Raw genomic sequence first — 25,616 nt, forward strand, 5'->3', positions numbered from 1 at the left:
ATAAAACACAGACTCTGTTGCACAACTCAGAGGTTGACTCAAAGCCTGGAATATTGCATTAGAAATGTTGGTATAAGAATTGTGCAGCTTAAGCTTCAAAAAGAAACTGGCTTGAGCTATGCAAAGTTACTGCCCTGGTTAGAATTAATATTCCTCCCTCGTGTGTAGTTGTGTATTAGCAATTTTAAGGAAAAGGCAGAGGCAAGCCTTTAGCTCTCCTTTCATAGAGAAAAGTCCAGGGCTCCTTCCTTAGATCTTTCAGATCCTCTGCCACCTGTATTATGTCACATGTAACTGGTTAAAAATCATGTGGCCTTTTTTTGCATTATGTTTTTGAAAGAGCCTTGAAAAACACTTAAATTCTAAAGCAGGAGAGATATATCAGTAGCAGAACACTGTAGGAGTTGGGCTTTTTGTTTGACTTGATGGATGGGAAAACATCAGCAGTTAACTTGGAAATGTTTGGTGTGCTGCTGTTTCTAAGACTGGAGTACCGTACTGCACTTTTGAAATAGAAAATGCACTTCACTGGCCTTGCTTTTGCTAACACCCATACAAAGAACAGAGCAGAAAAAAAGCTTATGTCTGAATTACAAACCCAAAGCTTTGAGAGAGAGGTGAGCATGTATAGACATGTCAGGGATGATAGTGGGTGGTTTAAAAAGAAACTGAATTTCTCTACTTCTGTGACATGGGAAAATGTTCCCAAAGATTTGGACTTCAACGGCCGATTCAGCTGAACGGGTTTTGTCAACATCTGCCTGAAATCCACTGCAGGATAAGGATGGGTGTAGTAAAAGCAAAACCCAGAAAACCCCAGCTCTGTTGAAGTGATTCTGGAAGCCCTTGGTGAGGCAGATTAATAAAAAAAAGTTGCCCCTTGTCCTCTGGGCTGTGATGAGTTGATCCCAGTCCTCCTGTGGTCAGGAATAGGGAGTGTGTGGGCACTGTCGAGTTTATCTGTGGCATTTTGCTCTGCAGGAACAGTGGATTTACAACATGCTTGTTGCCAGTAACTCAGTTGGTAACTTGATCAATGTCAATAAATCACTTGCTTCTGATCATCAGCTGTTAGTGAGAGTAGAGATCTCAGTAGTGTAGATACTTGTGAGATGTGTGGATATTGGGATGGAGGGGGCTCGGCTTTCAGGGAGATGGGTCAGGTTAAGGTAGTTGAATGGGGAAGAAGATGGGCACACATGAAATACAACAAAGGAGATAAGATGGAGCTCTCCACTGGTCCATGAACCAGGTAGCCTGTCTCAGGAAAACAGAATCTTAATCAACTACAGGTCCTCTAGTCCTTCAGACATTAAATAAATATCCTGAAAAGGATACCATTCATTCAGCTGTAATGCTGTTGGACTCTAGCTTTCCTTGCCATTGAAAACCAACTTCACCTTGTCCCAGGTGATGTGTGGTGACATCTGTGTTGAGGATGTGCTGTTCACTTGGGGTGTGTCTGGGAGTGTCAACAGAATCCATGCTTCAGTCTTGGTCCTGGATTTTGGAAGGATCTGAATTCCACTACGCATTTTTCAACAAATGTGATTCTCATTTGCACCTGTCTGACAAGAAAAACATTGGGAGGTTTGCAACATCTTGTATTTTCAGAGGATTGGACTGTAAATAATGGGTTTTGGTTGGCATGGCAGTTGGTGGTGTCTCAGAGGCTGATATTGTGAACCCTGATTTACGTGGCTGTGCAGGTACAGCCATAGCTGACACTTGGTGTAATTAAGTTAATTAAACACCGTTGTGGGACTCATTTTAATTTCCTTTGCAAAGTAGGTTTGACTGTAGCTGATTCTTGCTTAGACAGTGTTTCTTCCCCTCCTCTCTCTGTAATTTAATATCCATCTACTTCACGACTCAATTGCATTGTTCTAACCCTTCACTCACTCAATACAGACAAGTGCTGATCCTCCAGGCCATTCCTTTCCCTCTGGGACTTCTGTTGCAGGCACAGGTTTTACTCTGAGTCAGTAAAATAAGGTTTCCTCCATGACCTAAAGAGAGGTTTGTCTTGCTGCCGCAGCCTGCAATCAGGGTGTTCAGGACCTCATGCAATACCTGCTGGCTCACACCTGACAAAATGAGGTAATAAGAGTCGTTTCCAGTGTGCTCTAGATAATGCAGGGTTGATGGCAAGTTTTCACTAAGTTAATTAAACTAGCAGCCTACTCAGAGCCTTTCTCAGAGAGCTGTAAAAGGTCCCAGTGGGATGACTTATAAACTTTCTAAGTCTCACTCTTAGCTTGATATGTTTGGAAGCTAGTGTGTGCATCTGTACAGTATTTTGTGCTAGATGCAGTATCCAATAATCCAGGCTTTCCTCAAAGTTAAACATCCTGTGATTAAATACTGAGGAAGATACTAAACGTAATTAAAAAACTTCAGGTTAAGATTCTGTTTGAGGTTTTGCCATGTGTCTTGTGTCTCAGGAGGCTTGGATGGCATCCTGTAACCTGAATTATGAAGCAGTGGTAGATGCTGACCCACTTATAGCACTTGCAGAGAATAAATATTTGCCATAATGCTTTACTTCAGGTCCTAACCAGAGAAAGTGGCCATGCAAACATGTATGGTGAACTACTGTCAAAAGTGCTTTTTTACCCTCTTTTTTTTCTTTGTTTAGTTTTTATTTTTCCCTTGCCTTCTGGATGAATTATTTCTTCATACTTTGCTGTTTGTTTTAGAGAGCAGGTTGCCTTGTAAATTGGAATTAAAAGGTACTTTTTAAAAGCATATATTAAGGAAGTTTCAAAGAAGGACTTGTCATTTTCAAAGTCAGCCGAATCTTCAAAATTGGTAACACAGATGTGGAAGAAGCACAGATATTGTGCCTAAAATCCAGTATGCTGACATAAATCATGGCTGGCTCTCATACCCGGGACATGCTAGAGTGAGCTGCAGGTTTTAGTGCTGGTGGCCTGAACACAGAGTTCCTCTTTTCCATCACACAGCTCCAGCTCTGTTTGTAGTCAGAGGTGAGCAGTGTAGTTACCTGCTGCTCTCTGGAATTGAGGTGTAGTGAAGGGTTGGCTTTTTAATGTCTTTACTTTGGTAAATGTAAGCTCTTGCCACACTCTCACCACTACTAGCCAGCTGTTTTGTAGCAGTGTAATGTGCCATAAAATGTCATTTGATCTCTCATAAATTACATGTTTGAGATGAGAAATGTATTTGTTATCAAGTGATAGCTTTGTTGTAGAGCAGTCAATTACAGACTGGGAGATGAGCAGGAATACAGATCAGTCTGGTGCCCTGTGCTTCAATAGATATTTTCACTCTCTGTGCCTAGGTAATATTTTTTCATTTTGTCATTCATACCACTTAAAATATCAGTGCCACTGGTTACATATACCTAAGAATTCTGATGCTTATTTATTGAGAAAAGGGAACAGAAATGATTCTTAGATTAGTTTCCAGTGATGTACTGGCTGTGTGAAAATAGGTGAGTGGATAAATTTCCTAAATTGTAGTCTCAAGTGAGGTTGTGCAGCTGTTCCAAAAGATGAGTTAGCTGCTCACCCATGAGGATCTCCTTAGTTAAGAAGACAAATAGAAGTTAAGTGAGGTATTTGATTTGCTTGACTTAAATTTATGGCCATGAACTGTAAAAAGAGAAAATCAGCATATCCTGCAGCTGTGGTGATACAGGGTTAGTATCCAGCAAACACTGAAGTGCCAAGATGCACTGTGTACCTGCCTGGTGGTTCAGAAAGCACAACTTCTGCTTCTGCCCCTGCAGAAGGGAGCTTGGTGAAACCATGCTGAGAAATGGAGAAGCTCAGTTGCTGTGTGTGCACTCTTTTGTCCCCTCCTTATTACATAAATAGAGCGTGTATCTCCCTCTGCCATGGAAGCTGTCACTGGGATCAATAGTTTTCAGGATGGCAGAATTGAACAGGTGTAGCAGTTGCTTCTCCTCTGAAATGCTGCAGTGCTGACTCGGATATTTTCAGTGTGCTCTAAAGCAAATGCTTTTGACTAAAATATCCTTTTGTCTTGGATTCTTTCCTGCAGTTTATTATTGTGTCTGGAAGGTGCCTCCCACTGTGAGTTGTGGACTTTCAGCTTAATGTCAGTACTCATTAAATTGTAGGAGCAAAAGAAATTTAACAGACTGGAGTTAAACCACAGTAGAAGGAAGAATTTGGTGCACAGTTCCAGGGAGTTTGCTTGCTTTTAATTGCTGCAGACAGCTTAGGTATGGTAGGTATGTGTACTTCATAGCAATGCTTCATGGATGTGTGTTAAAGTAATCTAAACCCTCTCACCTCCTGCCAGGTGGGGTTGTACATATGGAGCAACTCAATCTAATCATTGCAGGCATGGAACAGATGGGGTTTTATTGTCTGGAGTTCTGGGAGTGCCTATGAGAGCAATGTCAGCAAGATCCTTGCCCCAAACAGCACTTGCTGCGGGAGGAAGACACAGCTTGCTGCAGGAAGATTGGCTTGGAAGCTTTGCATAAATCTCCAGCAACCATGGTTATGATGGCATGTATGGGAGAAAAGGAGAGAGGGTTTGTGTTCATTTTGGTCTCTGTGTTGTGTGTAATTTACTTGCTGCCTTGTGCTTGAGCAGTTTCCAACATACCACATAGTAGAACACTGAGTCTTACCACCTTGGGTAAAACACTTTGTGGAAGTGATTGCTCTTATTTCCATTTCATAAAGGAGAAACTAAGATGTATGAGAGGGAGAGGGAACTGCTGTGGCAAATCACAGAGAAACTGTTTACTTATTGATTCCTGTTCCTGAACAACAACTACTTCATCTCAGGCCTCCTTTTTGAACTAAAGCAGCTTTGTGGAGTATGATGACAGACAACTATGCCCTTTCCTGCTTGCCTATTCCTAGCCTTCATAATGCATGTGGCTTAGTGTGTGCTGGAGTATTTGTCCATCTCAGATCGTGCCAGTTCTCATGGCAGAGGGCGAGTGAACTGGCTGCCTTTGCTCTGCATTCAGTTTTACTCAGTGAGGACTGAGATGCATTCCCTGCTGCCCAGTGTGCTGGCATGAGAAGATGAATGTCTGCAGTGAGTATAAGGTCACCCTTGATTTCCTGGGAAGGGGTAAATACCAGCCAAGAGCTGCTGCTTTTCTGTTCCACTCTAGCACAATGTAGGAAGAAGTGAACTTGTGGTGTTGCTTTTATTGTGCAAGAAGCGTTTGGGAATCCATAAGGATACTTTGTCAGGCACTGCATGCTGGACCTGTGAGGTAGGTGCAAAGGCCAGGTTCATGCAGCAAATGATGGCTCAGCATTCATTCCCATCTCTTTAATAAGCTTTGCAGCCTTTCTGTTCTTCCCTTAGCCTACTTTCAGCACCTCCACAGTGCTTTACTTTGTTGCTCAGGATAAGAGGACAGTGTTGTCTTATGGGACACTGGCAATGTAGCTGCTGTCAGGCAAGAGTGGGTATTAGACAGCTCATCTGCAATAACTTGATGGGGAGAGTCTGGAGGTCAGAGAAAACGTGCTGAAGAAATGCTGCCTGCCTGAGCAAAGTGATTTTGCTTTCCCTGCACATTGAACCCAGCCCAGCTCATTGGGAGGTTAAGGAGGGTGAGGTGCCTTCCTTACCATGGAGGGTCACCTGGGCTGGAGTATCCTGTTAATTGTGGGCCCAGTGCCTTTGTGTCGCTGGTGTGTTCCACTTCTCACACCTGATGTTACAACTAGTGGTGAATTAAACTCAGGAATTAATTAAACCTTTTCTTTCCATGCATGCCATATTACTTCTCATAGGAGCCCTTTCCAGTCAGCAGAATTTGTGTCTTCAGAAGTTCTTTTAGTCTGGGCCTCTCTGTAGGGCAGCACTGGTTGTTTCTCTATATCAAAAAGTAACTCTAGGCAGTTTTTAAAGACTATAAACCTAAGTTTATAAATGTTATTGTCTGTAGAGCTACTGCAGCCACTGCAGAAGCAAGTCCTGTTGCAGTGAACACAGTGAGGGTGGGGGAATGCAGCTTACCTGGGGGATTCCTTTTCTCACCATAGCTCTAGGTGAGAGCCACAGTGTCATGTCCCTATTTGGGGAACAAAAAATCAGTAGGGCCCACATGGAAATTCTTCTGCTTCTCACCTTCCAGCATATGTGGTTTTGAGGGAGAAAGGGCAAATAACACTCACTTCAGGACTGGCCAATTTCTGCAGCCTCAGGAATAGCCAAAGTAGAAACTTGGCAGCAGTTGGAGCTTTCCAGTTTGCAGAGGACAGACTGCCCTGGGATGAGTTGCTGTTTCTCTGATCCTCCCTGTTCTGCAGTTTTTCACCTCTGTGTATCTTGGTCTTATCTGCCCTTCTATCTCCTTCTTCCTGTCTCTCTATAATTCCTTCAGTATTCTTTCTGTGTTTTTCTGTCCATGGTTTATCTCCAACTGAATTGTTTTGTGAGGCTCAGTCAGGAGCAGCACTGTTACATATTCTGCCAATGAGCTTTTCTGTGTTTTCCCTGTTCTCTTGCATTTGAGACCCTTAGCCCCTGGGACAGAGGCTTTCCACCACTCTGGATTGGTACAATACCTGTTACAGTGGGACCTGCTTTTACTGTCTAAAAACATGACTAATACAGCTAGTACAAATAAATTATTCATCTGCACTTTGAGGTTTCTAAATCAGGGTGATTTTTCCTGCAATCATTCTCTTCTTCATGAAGAATTAAATGAATGAAATAAATATGCAATAAATGCAAAGACACAAATTCAAGTGTCCTAGGTTGTTTATCCTGAGAAATATGCAGGTTCATTCAATATGTGTCTCTACATGTTTCTGGCATCATGGTGTGTAGGTAGCTTGAAGAGCTGCATGAAGAAGTGATGTGAGATGTGTGTTTTTTGGAGACAACTAGTATGCCTTGTGTATTTACTGGGAGATAACATCTCTCCCCAGGAGATTGAGGAATATAGAATGTGGAGATGGCTTGTGATCTGCCTTAGAGCACTAACCATTAATCTCAAGACAAGACACTGAGAGTAGTTTTTTTAATTCCTGAGCCTTCTGCTTATTCAGCATCTTTCCTGTGTCCAGTGACAGTCTCCTCTTGTCAGTTCACTGCTGAACTGTGGATCTGTCAGGAGGCAGTGTGGCTGAAGTGACATCTCTCACTTCAGTCCCTGGTGAATTGTGTCCCACAGGTGCTGTGAAATTTGTGTGACACATGGCAGCCAGCCCCACCGAGGGACTTGGCAGTGTGCACACATGTGAGTGCCCATCCTGTAGAAGGCTGTGTGGGAACTGCAGCATTTTGTCTTTCAGTTGACACTTCACCATTTCCTTGCTTTACAAATGTGTTGAAGATGTTCACGTTTCATGAATACCAAACACAAGGGTTTTCTTTTTTTTTCCCCCCATGATCAATATGAAGATCTCAGTAGAACACATAATCACAAATCTTTTCTAAGTGCTTTAACCGCTCCCTTCCCCCTCCTCAAAGCTGCTGGCTGGTGTGGCAGTAATTGAGGCACTCACAGTGTAAAAATAACTCATTGCCAAGGATCAGCTGCTATGTGCTGGTGTGGGACCTAATGGTGGCAGAATCACTGGTTCTTTTGTCAATAACACTGTGTTTCAAAGTTCTGGTCTTCCATTTTCTCCAGGATCAAATTGAAGAGGCATCTCTGCAAAGTGAATTCCAGCTGTTAATCAGTGAAGATCCCAGGAGGCCAGTTGCCAAAAGCATGCCGCAGGGATAAGATGTATTTTGAGAGGTGGAAGAATAGCAGAGGTGTATGACAATAGCTGATGCAGAAAGGTGTTTTTTGGCCTGGATAGCAATGGAATTTCTCATAGCAGACGAGAAGGAGCTGCACCATGTGCAAAGCCTGGCCCTGGTGGGTGTGTTGGGCAGTAAGAACCTGGCTACACAGAGTCAGGATTGAACCCAAGCTCTTCATGCTTCTCTGCCCCAGGCTGCCTGTGGGTTCAGGAAGATAGCTCTGCAGATGGTCAGACTGTGGAGGAATTCTGCATAATTAAAACAAATTAAATAGTTGAACTCCATCTAATCACTGAGGAGTTGCCCATTCACCTTTTGGGAAATGAGGAAGGAGACTCAGATTCTTTTCCTTCCTTGATGTCTGTTGATTCTCACTGCAGTGGCAGCTGGTTGCTGGCTTTGCTTTCACTGGTGAATCCCAGCTGTGATTGCAGGTGCTGCTCCACTAGCTCAGATCCAAGGGGAGACTTGTGAGCAGGCAGCCCATGCTGAAGTGCTTCACAGCAGTGGGTACAAATGAATGCTAAATCTGTTCCCTGGTAAATGTTGGATCCATGTGAGTGCACTGAACCCCTCTGAGCTGCCAAACCTTCTGTCAAGCCAGAAGTTAAGTTGTTGTAAGTCTGTGTTCCATTTTCTTTCGATAACTTGCAATGTGTCCTGTAGGGGTATAAATATGACTCCAGCCAGGCATGAAGCTGGCAGTTGAAAGCCAGAGTGCTGGAGAGGCTGGGTAATGGACAGTGTGATTGTGACTCTGGTCACACTGAAATGGGAAGAGTGGCCATGTCTCCACCTGGGTGTTTGTCCTTCTCCAGAGGGAAGGGGGTTGTGGAAAACCTGGTAGAGGCGCTGCTGAATTTGTTTTCTGGATGTGCCAGGTGTGTATGGATGCTGTAGGAGCAGCTGCAGGGGTGACAGGCCCTGTGTGCTGGCTGGCACCTGGTGTGTGATGAGCTGTGGCTGGGAGCGTTGCAGTGAGGTAGCACAGCCAGGAGGGTGAGTGAGATCATTCTGTCCTGCTGCTCTGAGACCCCACCTGGGTGCAGTGCCCAGCTCTCGTGTCCTCAGCACGGGGAGGACATGGACATGTTGGAGCCAGTGCAGGGGAGGCCATGAGGGTGTTCAGAGGGATGAACCCTTCCATGAAGACTTGCTGAGAGGACTGGAGAAGAGAAGGCTGTGGGTAGGCTATTGCAGCCTTTCAGTACTTAAAGGGGACTTACAAGAGAGCTAATGAAAAACTTTTTAGCAGAGCTTGTTGTAACAGGATGAGGGGTAATGGTTTTAACTAGGAGAGTTGATACAGATTATATATGAGAAATAAGTTTTAAACAATGAGAGTGGTGAGGCATTGGAACTGGGTGGATGACCCATCCCTGGAGACATTCAAGGTCAGGTTGGATGGAGCTCTGAGCAAACTCATCTTGTTGAAGATATGTCTGCTCATTTCAGGGAAGTTGTGCTAGATGACCTTTACAGGTCCTCCTGAAATTGAAACAATTCTTTGAGTCTATGAATTGCAGATTCTGTTTGGGTTGGAGGTTTTTGGAGTTGTGTTTGTTTGGTTGTTTTTTTTTCCTGTTCCCTCTCTCCACACCTTCCACACCCTTTAACTGTGTATTTAAAGTAAGGCTGCTTCTAGGTAGGTTTTTATCCACCTGTTCTGACTGGCACCACTGAATATCACGTATTCCTAGACTGGGGCACAAGCTCTTAGCTGTGATGAGGTCTGGAGAAAGCAGCTGAAAGTCCTTCTGCAGGTGGAGGAATGGGGAGGAGGGAACCCATTAGAGTACAACAGGGAGGACTGGAGTGAATTTTCATGCTGATGAATATGAGAATGGAAGCCCTGACTCTGCTGCAGTGTAATCTGGCTGAGCAAGTGTTCTCCAGGCACGGTCAGAACTCATCTGTGCTGAGCACTGGCATGGCCTATTCCCATGGTGAATATTTACCTCAGCAATGGGGCTCAGGAGTAATATCCCAACTGGAGCAGTTGCAAACTCTGTTCCAGGGAGTCTTTTCTGTCCTGCCATTTATCTTTGCAGCAGCACCTGACAAGCAGAAGGAAGGCCAAGGAAATGGTCCAGCTGCAGTTTGGTGGGGTTTTTTTCCCCCAATTGTTATTTTACTTTCAATTTCAGACTTCTCACATCTGCTTCTAGATCCACCTAGAAGGGAGAGGGAGTGGTGCAGATTGGTGCAGCTAGTGAAAGAAATGAGGCAGAAGAGCAGGAGTAACCAGTATTTGTTGCTGTGTTTGGGACAGGGACATAAGTTCTCTCTAATGATCTAAACTGGGGTGAGGACTGAAGTCATTATGGTAAGAATTCAAAATGTAGTGGTTGTAGTGATGGATGACTGCAAGTCAGCCAGCTATAACGTTTTAAATGAAGTGAAAATCCAAAGCAATAAGCTATCAGCTTCATCATATTAGGCAACAAAGTTTCACAAAATGCCAGGCCAAGCTGAGGGGCTGCAGTTCCCTCAGCAGGATGGGGCAGTGATGGCCGGGTTTGCTGTGGCTCTGCTGGAACACAGAGCAGTTTGCAGCCTGTTCCCAGCAATTCCCCCTGCCAGAGCAGCAAGCTCAGGCCAGTATCTGCTGGGACAAAGGCACCCATGTGTGGGACAGTGCCTGTGCTTGCACCTTCCAGTTAGCTTTTGTCAGGATCTGCATTGCCATCAGCACAGCAAACACTACGTTGCGGTGAGGGAAGAATTTCATGCAGGACTGGCTCCATGTGCACCTACTCTGTCAGGGAATTTCTGCTGCATCTCTAAGCTGTTCCTGAGACCTCTGAAAATTTCCCTCCTTTGTTTCAGAGCCATCATCAATCACTTCAACCCGAAGATAGAGTCTTATGCTGCAGTGAATCACATATCACAGCTCTCCGAGGACCAGGTAAGCCAGGCATGCCATGGCCTTTTCTCATGTTGACCTCTGGAATGTGGGTGTTCAGGAGTACCTTGTGCTCCCTGGCACTGGTGATGTGGCAGCAGTAGGAAGTGCAAGTGGGACTCTCATTTCCTCGTTCAGATGAGGGTGAGAGAAAGAAAAGCAAGAATTGCTTTGGCCAATTTTACCACCACATAGAGAGATTTTGGTCCTGCAGATGTAGAAGGATGGGTACAAACAAGCAAAATATGCAGCATTGTCAGCAAGTGTATTTGGACACTGTGAGGATGCTGGCATTTAGAATGGGACGGGAAGTTTTTGGCAGCAAACTTGGTTATCAGAGAACTGTTGAACGTAGTTTGATGGGGTTTTTTTGGTGGTATTGGGGACCTAGAGCTCTGACAGCAACTGATAAACATTTTCTAGGGTAATTGAATTCAGGTGGGTTAGATTTTAAAAAGCAGAGGTTTTTAATAAAGAGGGTGATTGTGTTAGGTTTCCCTTCCTTAATTTGCCCTGGTTTACTATCTTCGTGTTCTGCTGGTATTGCATAAATTTGTAAACGTGGCTTTTTGAAAATAGGCTACTGTGAGTGGTCTCAGGAATGGAAGAGATGGCCTATTTCCCAAAATAAAATATCAGAATTATACATTAATCACTCTTAGAGAGATAAATGACTCTGCAGAAGCATGTGGTGGACAAAATGCAGAGCTGCCAATGAGAGCTTGGGGAATCATCCCAGATACAGCTACATCAACAACTCTGGACCTTCTGGGGAAGAAATTGTTTATGCAGTCCAGGACAGACTTCATTTAAGTCACCTTGGATTGCCCCTTCCATTGGATGGGATCCCATCCTTGTGTGTGCTAGAAGGTCCTGGCTGTATCCTGCTCTGCAATCATTTCTCTTTCTGTCCATGATATTTTTACTATTTCTTTATTATACCTTTCCATGTTTCCCACCAACCTTTTCATTTAGTAACCTACTTGATCTGTAATATGTAACACCCCAAAGAGTTAGGATGAATGCTGTACTGATGCAGTGTGGGGGGAAAAAGGTGGCCCCTACTGGTTTCTATTATCTTCTTGGTATAGTTGGATAGAAGAATATTGGTTTTAATTCACTCAGTTTTCCTTACTGTTCTGCCTTTGAGAGTCACTGTATCCATAGCTATGCTTTGTGATGGTTTGTGTTATCAATCCTCATTCATTGATGATACACTGATTACATCAACCCAGGCCTCTAAAAAAGAAAAGCCTTTGATAGCCCAATTTAAAACTGGAGGCTTCGATAGAGGGAATTTTGCATAGTCTTTGAGTTAGTCTGAGAAAGGAAATGAGCTTTTCACTGTCAGCTCTGTGTAGTATTCATCCCCCAGCAGTTCAGGGAGGTCAGGTTAAATCCTTTCTTCCTTGTGTGTTATTCTTTAAATAAAATCCGTAGCAGCAGGCAGATAATGAAATCAGTGCTGATGCATGAAGCATTTTGAGGAAGATGATTAGGAAGTTGAAAGGCAGACAGATTTCTCTTTTTTCTCCCTTCATGCTTTCTCTCAACATAGGGAGAATATAAAACAAAATAAAGCAATAATAGCCCCAGATGAACTGCAGAGAAATAAGGGAGATGTCACTGTGGTGAGGGAGTGTGGTCCCTGGGTGTTTATTCACCTGCAATTTACTGCACCAGGAAGAGAGGGATGGAGACTTCTTGCCTCCACCTGCAGCCGTGCCAGTGAGCTCAGGTCTGTGTGTTTGGACTCTGGTTTCCCCTCTGTCAGTGGCTGTAAGTGCATGAGCCATACTGGTAGTTGGCCCAGATCAAGCCCAGGCTCTGGCTTTTGTGGGCTAACAGAATTTGCTATTTTCATTGTGGGAGCTGTTCAGCATGTGTGTGGGAAGGAGAGGGATCAAGCTTGCCTTCTGGCTGCTGCAGTCTCTTTCCTTTTTTGTTTTTCCTTCCAGCTGTACCTTTGTTTTAAATTGTGTGTTCACTTAATTACCCATTTCTCTGTTCTCCTTAAATATTTTCTACACATAGTCCACCATCCTTTATAGCCCTGTCTTTTGAAGTGTACCACATTGAAATATTTAATGCTGACATTTAGATTGTGTGTCCACACACAGATAGTACATTTGAGACTGGTCATTTTCTCCTTTGAGTTATTCCGGTAGTTTCAGAAGACTTATATTTCTTTAGTGGAAACATTTGTTTTTAGAATTTTAAGGGTAAAACTTTCCTTTTAATTAAGATTTCCTTCTCAGACACCAGTCTTTCTCTGCATTCTTGTATGGCTGCTTAGACTCCTCTGTGGTAATCTCCTGCTGATCAGGCAGGTATATCTGACACAGCTTTGTCTGAAGGGGGATTTCCAACTGCTCTGCTTTGTTTCAAATTCACCTGAAGCTAAGTTCTGACACCCTGTTCATGTGTTAGATTATTTATTTATTTATTTTTATGTTTTAATATCCTTAAATGTAGCTAAGTAATCAGCTGAAAGAGATTTTGCTCTTTTTCTTTTCCTAATCCTGTTGAAGCCTTTATTACCTTGTTAATTACCAATGTCCATTTATTACTATTCTAAGTCTGTCATTTGAGGGCTTTCTTCTTTTTTATTTTCAAGCATTAATTTTAACAATATTGCATGCTGGGAGGATTTGTAGGCCCTTGAAAATGATGGATGTGGGATTGTTTTAAGGGTAGGCTGTTAATGCCACTGTATGTTCTCAGCCCTAGAGATTTCCAGGAACCATAGTCTGAATATGCAGGTTTCTGGTCTAGGCAAGTATATTTGTAAGACTTCATGGAACTGCTTTGCTGACTGTTGTGGGGTTTATCCAATGTTCTTATCAGAAATAGTGGGAAAAGACCTTTTCCATCCCATATTCTCCAGCAACGAGTGGGAGATTCCCAGGGGCAAACAAACAATGATCCACTTCAGTCTACAAACACAATGGGATCCTTAGTGCCCTCTGCAAAGCATTTCCTTGCCAAGGCAAACTCAGAATCCTTCCCAGTCATTAGCTGGTTTGACCTTGCTGTAGTTCCTCACCATGAAGCAGGGAATGCCTCAGCTAGTTATTGGCATCTTTCCTCACTTGCTAATTTGTTAAGCCTGACTACAGTGTTAATTTGTTGTTTTGTGGTGTTCTCTCAACACATTTGGTTCCTCCCTGCACATCCTTTAGGGGACTGAAATATGCTGCACAGTCAAAAGATGGGGTTGGCCATTAACTGCCAATGTAATTTTAGCTCTTCCATGCAAGTGATTATTCCCATGTCTTCAAAGAGGTTTGGTACATTCTTGAGTCAAAGGGCAAAATAGCCTTTTATGAAATGAATTCATAGGCTTATCTGTACTTTCCAGATGATTGAGCTGCCTTGTACTTAATATGTTGGAGGCAGTAGAATTTCTCAGTGCCATATCTGATCTGAGAAGCTCCCAAAATATTTTCTAGCATAAGCAGTTGTAGAAAACAGGGTCAAGGCAATGTGAAAACAGCAACACAAGAGTTTCTCTGGAAGAGCAGACAAACAGAAAGGATGAACACACAGCATGAGTGGTCTAGGTGGGGTCTCACATCTGCCCTTTTCTGGGTGTGAAAGAGCAGCTGTTTGTAAGAAGGCAGCTCTGCCTGATAGCAGTGTAGCAGAGCTTTGAAGAAAGGCCAAAGTGAGAGGAATCCATTAGTTTGGGTTGAATCTTCTCTGAGTAGGAATGTGTTGTGGTGCCTTGCATGCCAATCAAGTCTTGTGCCAGTTAGAAAATTGCTCACTGAGGTCTTGTTTTCTCTTTGGCATTTTTTCTCTCCATGATTTCCTCTTTAAGAGTCTTAGAATTGAGATGTCAGACACACAGGACTGATAATGCTTCTTAGTCAGGAACATTTCTATGTATTTTTTTGTTTTAGTAGAAGCCCTTCTTTTTTCCCAGCCACAGTGGGGATGTTATGTCATCTCAAAAATGGAAGTAAAGTTCAGTGTGAGAGACTGCTGTGAACACCTGTTTTATGTCTGGTAATTGCAGATGGAAAATGCTGGGAGCCAGCAAAGATTGTGATGGAAAAACAGGACAACTCTATCACTTTTGAAATTGTGACAAATGAGTGTAACACTTGGCTTGTTTCACACTGTAGTACCTTTGTAACTCAGGCAGAATCTTAGAATTGTTTCAGGTTGGAAAAGACCTTTAAGATCATGTAGTCCAAGCACTAACCCAGCACTACCAGTAGCTGCAATCCAGTTTGGTCAGGCCACTGAGGTCATACCTCAGTTGCTGAATGTTCATCCTTGCCATCCAGGTGGCCTCTGTTACCTGGTGAGGCTCTGAGGGACTAACCTGCAGTGCTGCTCGAGGAGGTTCCACAAGGGGATTGTGAAAATAGAAGGACACAAAAGGGTGTTGTTGGTTTTAGGTGCCCTAAAGTGTTTTAATTCCGAGCCATTGATGTCAGGGTTTATTCAAGTTGTTCTGGTTTCCATAACTAGTAGCAAAACCACTGGCAGATACCAAATGTTTTGTCTTTTTTTAGCACTGCTGGCAGTGGTGCTAAAAGCCTCTTGTCAATGTCTGCATTTGATATTTTTGAAATGCAGAGTACTGTCAGTGCTAGGTGCTACCACAGTAAATCCCCCTAATCTCTTACATTAATATAAAGTGTTATGAGGGTTTGAGAAATACTTTATAATGTCTAGGCATAATGGTGCTTCACTTCTGGAATGCACTGAGCTTTGGGGCAGAAGGTCTCAAGCCCGCTGGGGGTGTGTTGCACACAGTAATGGGAACCTGAAACTCCAGCTAAGGAGGGATCACCAAGGCAAGACCTTAATTTAAAGTCATCATGTCTTTGCAAATGAAGCAGGGATGTTGGCTTTCATGGTCTCATTACAGACACCTACTCATGACTAATGGCTTGAAACAGATTTTATCGTTTAAATAGAAAGATCAGAGCTGCACCAGGTGAAATTGGAAAGAATCTATATGAAAAGTCTTTTGGAATTGGCAAATTGCTGGTTTGCTTAGCTGATGGGAGTTTTCTCTGGTTTAGTTATTGTCCTCTTTTTTGTTCTTGTTGCTTCTGTTGTTTTTTGTTTTATCAGAGAAATGTCCCTACTGTTTACTAACACCTCAGACTGCTTTATGCAGTGTGCCAGACTGAATGGGTCTGAACAGGCTCCAAGGTCTGATCAACTTTGCAGCAAGGAGATTTGGAGCTGGAGGTGAGCTTTGGAGCAGTGACTTTGTGCTGTGTAGTGCCTTTTATTAACATGCAGAATGCAGTAAACTGTGCGTCACTGGAGGAGGGGGGACAAGTGTGCTAGGCCATTAGAAAAACAAAAGAAGGACTTGGATTTTTAAAAACAGCTGCTACTGGAGAGATGCAGCCCTGTTCCTGTAAGAAACAGGAGAAACCCCTCCATTCCCTTCCTTCAGGCTCAACACAAAGGTGCCCCACCATCCTGCCTCTTTCTGTTGGTGAGACTTTAGCTGCTCTGGCCTCAGAGGCAGTGTGACCCCAAAAACCTGGGCTGCTCCTGGAGCAGAGGAGTCTTTCCACCCTTGGTGCACTGCAGATGCCGAGGCATGTCTTGCTTCCACCACTTCTGTGAGCTGCCCTCTTGGGCAGATAAGGGACTGCCTTGAGGTACAAACTAGTAACAAAATAAATCCATTAAACTTCAAAGCAAGGCTTGCCTTCAATTCTTAGGGCTGTTTTCACATCCTGCCCTGGCTTTGCCACTACAGCAGGGACTGATAAGGGCCCCAAGACTGCAGTGGTACAGGTGACCACTGAGTGCTGGGGACTTGGCTTGGGAGAGCTGCCTTGGGGAGATGCTGCTCTGCTGGCTGCCCCTGAATGCAGCTTATCTTGGTGGAGCTGGATAGGTTTCTGTGCTGGGGCTACAGAAGCTGCACTCAGTGCTGTGAGTTCTGAGCCAGCCTGATTCACAGCTGGGACTGTGCTGAGCATGAGCCATAGGTTCAGCTTTGTAATGAGCTCCCAGTCTACAGATGTTGCTCTAGTCCCAGTGCTTGTCCTCTTTACCAGTGAGTTTGTTTCACAAAACACTTCTCAGATTTGCTTATATGTGCTTCTTTTGCACATACTTGCTTTTTATTGCTTCTAAACCTAGAAAAGGGGAGTGGGTTGCTAGAGGGAAGGGCTGCAGGGTGGGGTCTGAGCTCTGTGCTGTCACTGTGCTGCTTTGAGCAAACCTTGAGCACTGCGTCCTCCTGAGTGAGGGCAGCCAGGCAGCATTCGCAGTGCTGTGGGATCTGCCAGGGAAGGCTGCTGAGGAAGTGCAGAGCAGTGTTAGGGATTCCTGTCACTGTTAAGTGCCTGTATAGGGCAGGGAAAGCTCCACAGAGGATTGCAACAGAATGATCAAAACAGTCTGCATTTATAAAGATTAAATTACAACTCTGCACATCTGTGATTAAAGCAGAAGCTGTCAACGTCTGGCTTGTGTGAATGCACAATTCAATTTGCATTTTGTAAAACTTCAGATTGAGAAGGTTCTTTAATCCCTTGTGAAACAGGAACAATAGATGTTGGCTTTTGCCAGAATACCTATAGATACCATGCAAACTTCTTTGGCTGTCCTCTGTAAAGCTGGATTTATAGCACTGTGATTTGTTACTCTAGTCCTGAGCTCCACATTAAGCTTCCTTACACTCAATGTCCCTGTGTTTGGGAGTCCTGAAAGCAGACAGAGCACAGCCTGCTGTGCCAGCTACAGACAGCAGCGTGGCTGTGAGCAGCCACGCCTGGAGTCACATTTTCCTCTCACAGAAGGGGACTGACTGCAGTGACTGCCAGCCCTGCTCGTTCTGGAGCTTCTTTAGGGTAAAACTCCTGCCTTTACACACTGCTGCTCTTCCTTCTCTCTGGTAGGATCCTGCTGTTACAGATGATGTTTTTTTCTGCCTGCCTTTTCTGGATCCTAGCTGGAGCTGCAGCTGTTTCTAAAAGTGACAAATTGGGTCATGGCTGTGATTTCAGAGTGGGAAACAAATGGAGCTTTGTGGTCTCCACCTCTCCCAGAACAGGAGAGTAAATGCTGCTGAGCCAAAAGGTGCCACATCTGAACAGAGCTCCACTCAGCTGTAAGATTGGTTTTTTTGGCTCTCTGACACTTGACATTTGGATGTTAAGACAGTACATAGAAATTTATTGTCCACAGTAGGGTCCTCAAAGACAAACCTTTTAGGAGTGGAGAGGATGGCACCCCTGATGTGTGTCACTCTTCCTGTCTTCATGGGAGATCTGGGACAGGCACTGGGATTGCTCGGGGAGCCAAGATGTGCCACTCAAAAGGCAGCAAGCTGGGAGAATGGATGTCTGGAGAGATGGGAGCTGGGGAAGGTGGTTCATCAGCCAAGTGCCAGAGGCTATAAATCAATTCCACTGCCTTAGTCAGAGGCCCCAGGATTCCCCCATGGCTCAGTTAAGGCACAGAGAAGCTCCTGGGGAGCTGAGCATTGCTGGCAGCACATGCTGTTTGAGCAGCAGCATCTGCCATGAGCTGGCAGGGGTGTAGGCCTGCAGGAGGATTAATTCATAGCCCTGTGATTGCTTTCACCTGAGCTCCTGTTTGGAGGAGTTCCTCTTTCACATTTTCCTATCTGTAGATTTATGTTCTCCGCCAAATAATGCTTCACAGCAAGAATTTTGAAGAGGAGAAATGTATTCTGGTCTCCCAGACAAGAAACTGGTAAATTGTTGTGGAGCATTGTCTGACAGTACATACTGTTTTAAAATAAGCTGATGTGACCCAGCAAGCATTGCTGGTATCAGTGTTAACTGGTGTGTCACAGTTGTATCAATGTTAGTTTAAACTAGCAAGCTTTCCTCTTCCATGAAACCAGGTCTTAGTTAGGATGACCTCTGGCAGTAAGATGGATCAGTATGGAAAATCTCCTGTTACAATCTCAACAATTGGAGAAGACAGTAATGTGCAGACTGTCACCTAATAACATTGTTTCCAGTGACTCCTGCCATATGCCTTAGTCTCATAGCTGGAAACTTTGCCACTAAGTGTCACTGTGTGCAGAATCCCACTAATGAACTGTCCTGCTGGAGGCTTATTTGTGCACAAACCCTATCGAGGTTTCCCAAGTGTATTTTCCTCAGCAGCTGTAATTTGGCAGACTGCATTTGTTTTTGAGTTGGATATAAAAACACACAGAAAATGCTGTTGAAATCATACTCTGTGGCTTCCTGATTCCACTGAAAATGCTGGGTTTGGGTCCTATGTGAAAGCTGTAGAAGTTCTTATGAGTGCTTCTGCTGTTTGTGATGGCATGAACGAGCTTCTGTCTCTGAGACAGTGGCAGCTGCTCGCAGGGACAGACAGGGCATCATTATAGCAATGAGATTTAGTGTCAGGGAGCTGACATGAGGTGGCTAGCTAACTCTTCTTGGGGTGCTTTGGCTTTAGGAAGGTCTGCAATACCTTTTTTCAGAGCAAACTGAGCTGCACTGGCGCCCCATGAGCATGTTTAAAACAATGGAAAGCTGGAAGTAACAGTACTGTGGGAATACTGTGGGAATCTGGGCACTGCTCTTAACTCCCCTCTGGTTCTATTTCCTCAGCATATTGTAAACCAAACTACTGCTCTTCCTGCAAGTAAGGCACCACTCATTTCACTTAGGTAGTGCATTGTGCTTTGCAGCCTTCTCCTGGTTCAGAGGCAAATAATGCTCCAAATCCAGGATTAATCAATCCATATGTGAATCTGAAAGTCCCACAGAACCCTGAGATATCTCTCATTCTGCCAGCAGTTCTCTTTCCAAGTGTTTAAAGGGAGAGCGTGCTTAGTTGGCTGATCAATGACTGAGTCTCCTTTTCCAGTTCTCTTCTGCACTAGGAACAGATACACCCCTCCCCAAGCCTAGGTACCAGCCTCTGCTCAGCTCTGTTATGGTGGTGGTTTGCTGGAGGCAGGCATCTGTCCAGCTTGCAGTCACCACAAAGTTTATCTGTCATTTTATAAACAGCTTACAGCACAGAACATGGTTCTAGATGGAGCTTTATGTGACTGTATTTGCAGGTGGTTTTGTCCCTTTCATTTCTTAAGAAAGGTAGCTGTGAACTGCAGTGTAGAGTTCTTAAAGCTGTTTTGTTTGCTATTTTTGTTGAACATTTTGAAACACTAGAACAAGAACAATCTTTCCACTGATGAAAACAGAAATGTGGATTTGTGAGGGAGCTGAGGTAGGCATGATGGAACTCAGACTTTGATTGTCTGCTTATATTTTTTACATCCAAGCTGCTTTGCTGGGAATTTTCTACCCTGTCATTTATGCTCCTGAAAACTAGTGACTAGTGACTTGATGGAAGCATCTCACTACAGAGCATTAGTTCTCACCTCAGCTGTAAAGATGTGCTTTTCTATTTTAAGGGATGGACCTATTTAATTACAGTACCACCTACAAGTCACTTTATAGGCATAGAAAAAAAACTTAGGTCTGTTGCTGGGCTAAACTCCCCTTCTCAGAAGAATAAAAAGAAATCTGCTGTAATACTTCATCTCAGCCTCTTTGCAGATACCTGAGCGTGACACACTTTTTGCAGGGCAGAATATTAACATGATCTAAACCTTAATTTATCTGGTTGGTGACAGATTTCCACATCATGCAGATTTTGCTGAGCTTTCCACCCTCAGTAGTGCCCAGAGGGATAATATTCCTGGACTGCTTGAGTCCTAAAGTGCTTCTGTTGCTATTTAGTGTGTTGATGCATCAGAACTAGGAGTAAGTGGTACTGGGGCTGGGCAGTTAATGTCATACCAAATGTTTTAGTATAGAGAAATTGGTCACTGACCACTCCTGTCCTAATTGCTCAGGAAGTTAGTTGTTAACATGTGGTCTTGTTAGCTTTAGGCATAGCCTGGTCCCTCATCGTCACCCAGAAACCCTTCAGGCGAGTGAGGCATGATTTGAAGATGCAGGTAACTGTTCCGTTGTGAGATGAGGATTGAAGCTGCCATGTTTTTCATACATGAGATCATAACTCAGCATGACTTCAGCTTAGGTATGTCATGGAGACCTTTTTCTGTGACGAGTTTGGAAAAGGTCAGGTTAAGATGCTTGAAGAAAAATGACCAGTTGGCTCGACCCTGATCTTTATTTTAGGAAAGAATGATGCAAAAATCTGTGAAGTTAAATCTGGGGAATAAGTGGTTTTTATTTTTATGGAATAATCTGTAGAAACCTGGGGAATGGAGGGTGAAAATCTCTGCCTACACTCTCCCTGAGCCCCTTACTTTCCAGTGCTTAACAGCGTTGTTATTGAAAAGGTTAATCCAGACTCTGGGCTGTCAACCCTCTGCAGTCACCTTACACAGCTGTACCTGGGTGTTTACAGACTGCTGCACATTCTTCTGCCCTGCCACTTGTGACTGAGTCAGGAACAGATGCTGGAGAAATAGAAATGTTTAAGACAGCTGTCCTGTGTCCCTTTCTCTTGGAAAAGGCGATGGGATCGTTCTGACGCTCGGTGTCCCTCCTGGCAGAGGCTCTGATGAGCCTGCTGGGATAAGGGCAAGCGGCATCTCAGGCTTCTTATGTTCTCTGTAGCTCCTACTGTATGTTCCCTTCTCTGTGGGTACTGTTGTTCTGGCACAGTATTTGAGTGGAGTTTTTTCCCTGCCCTTGTTTTTTCTGTGGGAGGCTGAGTGCTGTCACACTGCTGACAGTGCAGGCAATTTGAGGATTCCTTTGCATGTGCCTTTCTGGCATTTTATGATTCGGTCTCTTTCAACATGTGATAACAAAATATAAAGTAGGTCACTTTATTTCTTTTTTGCTTTTCTCGGTTCTGCAGTTCTTGTGATATTGGAATTCTTTCTGGTATCAGTTTTGGAGATGTGTGACTGGGAGAGTTCAGTTGGTTCCTAAAGCCTTGGTAGTCATCTTAGGATTGGGCCTTAACAGGACACTAGGGATATCTTTTTTTGTGGCTTTTATGTGCCTTGGGTACTTGGGTAGCCTGTTAATTAGTGCGTTTCACATATTTTAGAGAGTTGAGAAGGAAAAATGATGGGACCTTTCCTAATGCACAGCCATCACTTGCTGCTATGCTGCATCTGGTGGCTGCTGCCAGCCCTGCCCTGCTGTCCTCTCTGAGTTGATTGTAGATGGCAGTTGTTGTCTAGAAGCAGTAAACAAAGTGAACAGCTCTACTTATTGCAGTTTGTGAAAATACACCAAATAAAAGCTCTAGGCACAGTCGCAAGCTGGGCCTTAAAAAGGCATATGGAAGAAATTCAGTCTTTGCTGAGTCAGGCCAGTTCAGGTTCCAAGAAACCCCAGACCTTTAAAGTACCTGAATTTTTCAACCTGTAGACTTGCTTCTGTGTTTTATTTATAGAGTCTAAGTTGTAGAAGTGTTAGGGTTAAATTATAGCACTATTTCACTGAAGCTCCCTTTAGCAAATGATACTTAGAACTGAAAGATCAGAGTCTCTACAGGGTAATTAAAAATGTGACCCCCTTTAGCTTCTGCCACTGGCTTTCTTAGCAAGATAAGTGTGCTACCAATTTATTCTGTGTTAGCTGAGGGTGGAAATGGATCCCTCTGCTTTATCCTTAAAGGTGTGTTACTATGTGATCAAATGCAGGCAAATATTTTGTGGAGCTTCTTTGAAATGTGAGACTGAGTGGAAGGCACACAGAGACCTGGTCCAAAGCTTTTACCCAGCCCCTCTAGTGGTGCTGAATTCCAGAGGGGACTGCTCAGCTGCTGTGTCTGGTTATTCCGGAAAAGCCAAGTAGAACTTGAACTTGTGTATTAGTATAAGGTGCAGTTTCTTAAGAAATTTCCTAAGCAAGCATGAAATCCTCTTTACATATAGTCAAAAATTTGGATGTGAGAATAATATCAAGAGGGCAATGCAGCAGCATTTTGGGAAGAGCAGGGTTTGATTCCCATTTAAACAAAAATAGTTTTGCAAATAAAACTACCAGCTGATGCAATATAAGTTAAAGGGTTTAAAATCTGGAGAAAAAGCTGCTGAGTTATTAATCCCTGAACTGAAACCCTCAAGTCCTTTTAGTGAGTGACTTCAGCTTGTCATCTAATCCCTTTGACTCATAGAAAACAGACCCAGAGTTGTTCTCTGTGCTGTAGGAAGAGGAAATTAAACCACTGAACTAAATAAATAAATTGATTAATTGGCAACAATAAGGAGTTGTGTATGCACTGTATCTAATTGCTTTCTTTATATTGTCTTCTTCAAACTTCTGGGAAGACATGGGTTTATGGGTTTCTTATGCAAAAATATGCTAAAAAGCCCCACCTCACCAAGGCTTTGAACCTTCAGCTTCAAAGATCATTTGTGGGTAATTTTAGGTTGTTTTGGACAGTCTCTAATGGGGACATTGCTCAGCCAAGTTGAATTTATGCAGTGGAAATTCAGGCTGAAATTGAATACACCTCAGGATCACAGAGTGAATCAAATCTCATTTCCTTGCTTACAGGTGATGCAGGCTGTGTGGACTTTGTTTCTCCTTCTCTTCTTCCTTCTCAGTAATTTTTATTGTACCAGATCAGAGCTACCTTTTCCTCATAAGAAATACTGAGGAAGTGGCTTCCCTGGGCCTTATTCAAAAACCCATCAGAGCTAATAGTTTTCAAAATGTTTGATGTCCAAGAGGCACTTGGGAGCATTAAATCCTCACACAGGGATTTTTAGGCTGTAGAACAATGGTGTCCTCCAAGCTCTGCAGAAATTACAGTGGAGATGATATTTCCATCCTAGATCCTGCAGGTACTGATCCATGGAATATGGCAAAAGAGAAATATATTGAGAAAGCAGCAGCATTGGTGGTCAGCTTCATATCCCCAGGACAGTGGTATTGTCTTTGCCTAAGTCTTCAGCATATCCCACCTCTGTGGCCAGCAGGTTCTCTTTAGAGCTGTGACAGCAAAGGGTGCATGCTCTTGATTCAGAGGGCAGGCATTGTGAACAAGTGGTTCTCCAGCTTGCTGCTCAACTTGCTGGTCAGCTAAATTCGAGGAGTCAACAGCTAAAGGTGCTTTGGAAATGAAGCATAGGTTGTATTCTTTTGTTCTCCTCATCCTTTGGAGAGAGCAGGTGCCAGCACAAGTCACCTTTTCCTTGATTGTCAGTGGTGGGTCTACAGCCAACACTGCAATCTTATCTGGCCTGACAGCACTAAACCTCACCTTTGTGTCATGTCCTTCCTCCCCATCCAGCATCTCAATATCTGTGCAGTAAAAGCTCGCTGTCATAGAGGTAAGATGCCTCTTCTCAGTCTTTCTCAGCTCGTCATTCTGAAGAGATTTGTCTCCTATAGTGTTGGGGCTTGTTGCTGAGAGCATGTGAATGGTGAGAGTGCTGGTGCTGAAGGGGTGGTAGGTCTGATATTTTAAGGACACAAGTGGAAGAAATGTTTATGGGATAAACACTATGTTCCAAGGCATACAAGGCTTTGTTGTTCTCCAAGTATGTTTTGATTGCAAGATGCCATTTAACCATGCCAGGACTCACTCCTTCTTCAGAGGCATAGCTATTATCTTAGGCTCTGGTAATATGAGGATGAAGGACTAGAAACAAATGAGTGTCAGCAACCTTTGGTGCCTCTGTGTTTATTCCAGAGATTGCACATGGATGTCTTTCTCTGAGACGGACAGTAATAAGCAACAGACTGATTTCTCAGAAACATCTGAGCTGTTTTCTGTGTGTGGTCCATGCCCAAGGCTCTGCTCCCACTCAGCTTCACCTTGCTGGCTGTCTGCTGGCCAGCTTTCCAGCACATCCATTTCAGTCAAAAAGTGTCTCAGCCTACAGCGTTCATCATCTCATCAGGCCTGCCCTTGCTAGTGATTATCTTGGATGGTAGCCCCTGCATTTCCATTTGTCCCAATAGCTGTTTAAATGTTCCTTTTAAATTGACTTAGCAGTCAAGTTTAAGCAGTTCTGGTTTTGCAGGCAGAAAACGTTTTCTGTGTTGGCTGTGGATGCTTCCAAGCATTAAGGGTCTCGTTCTGTTTCAGTTCTGGTCATTGCCCAGATGGAGTTTCAGAAGAATGACACATTCCAACAGCACAAAAGGGAATAATTCAACAAATTAAAATGTTAACAAGCTTCACTCCTTCAGCATATCAGAAATTACTTGTTTTCCTAATTTTTGCCTTCGCCACAGACTTTGTCCACTCCTTTTCCTCTGCTGTGCAATGCAGATTAAGTCTGAGATCCCAATGTGTGCCTGGGGTTTGTGAGGAGTCACTTAGTTGGGATAGATTTGATTTGATCCCCTTGTGGTAGGAATTCCGTAACTGCTGTAATTCTTATAAACCTGACTTGCACAGCTGCATGCTCAGTATTTTAGTAATTTCTACTCCTTCTTTACCTTCTCAGTCCCTCCTGATGTCAGTCCTGCCTGGTCCCCAGCATCCTTGGTACTTGGGTTTAGAACAGAAAGATTTCTGACTTGCACAGTAGAATGTCTTATTTCTGCAGTGAATGCCCTTGAAGGAAGAACTCCAGACTCTGGACTGCAGGCTGGGTGAGCTGCACTTAGATTGGCTTAAACCCCTTTTGGGACTGGTGCCTTAGAGCAGACATTTTGCAACTGAAGTTTTCTCTTCACTACAGGATTTTCTGTAGGATAAGGATCATCCAGCAGCTTATAGCTGTCTGTTCCAACTCCAGATTTGTAAAAGCCTTAAGAGCTAGAACTTTTATGTGGGTTGAGTCACACAAATTTCCAAGCACTGCCCACCTTTCCTTATTAGCTTGCTACCTTAGCATACTGCTACTACAGTCTTTCTAGCTATTTGTAGCTAACCAGTTGAGTACAGATCTTCTATTTCTTTTGGGCTCTATCTTTAGAAGGCATTTTTGCAGACTGAATTTGTAAGTCTCTCAGAATCATTAAACTGTAGTTTTAAGTCTTTTAGATATTGTTATGCAGGAAAGGACTCCTGGAGTCATTGTGATAGGCCTGGGAATGTT

General features: G+C 43.7%; 1 protein-coding gene across 2 annotated transcripts in view; it reads left to right on the forward strand.

Moving 5' to 3' along the window:
- The window catches only part of ARMH3 (armadillo like helical domain containing 3), a 123,895-nt gene that overhangs the window by 79,709 nt on the left and 18,570 nt on the right, over positions 1-25,616 (forward strand). For both annotated transcript variants that reach the window (XM_074545099.1, XM_074545100.1), the window contains exon 24: positions 10,561-10,639. In XM_074545099.1, the coding sequence (XP_074401200.1) occupies positions 10,561-10,639 (79 nt within the window). The remainder of the gene's footprint in view (positions 1-10,560; positions 10,640-25,616) is intronic.

Source organism: Zonotrichia albicollis, chromosome 7 (genome assembly GCF_047830755.1).
Source record: "Zonotrichia albicollis isolate bZonAlb1 chromosome 7, bZonAlb1.hap1, whole genome shotgun sequence".
NCBI lineage: Eukaryota > Metazoa > Chordata > Aves > Passeriformes > Passerellidae > Zonotrichia > Zonotrichia albicollis.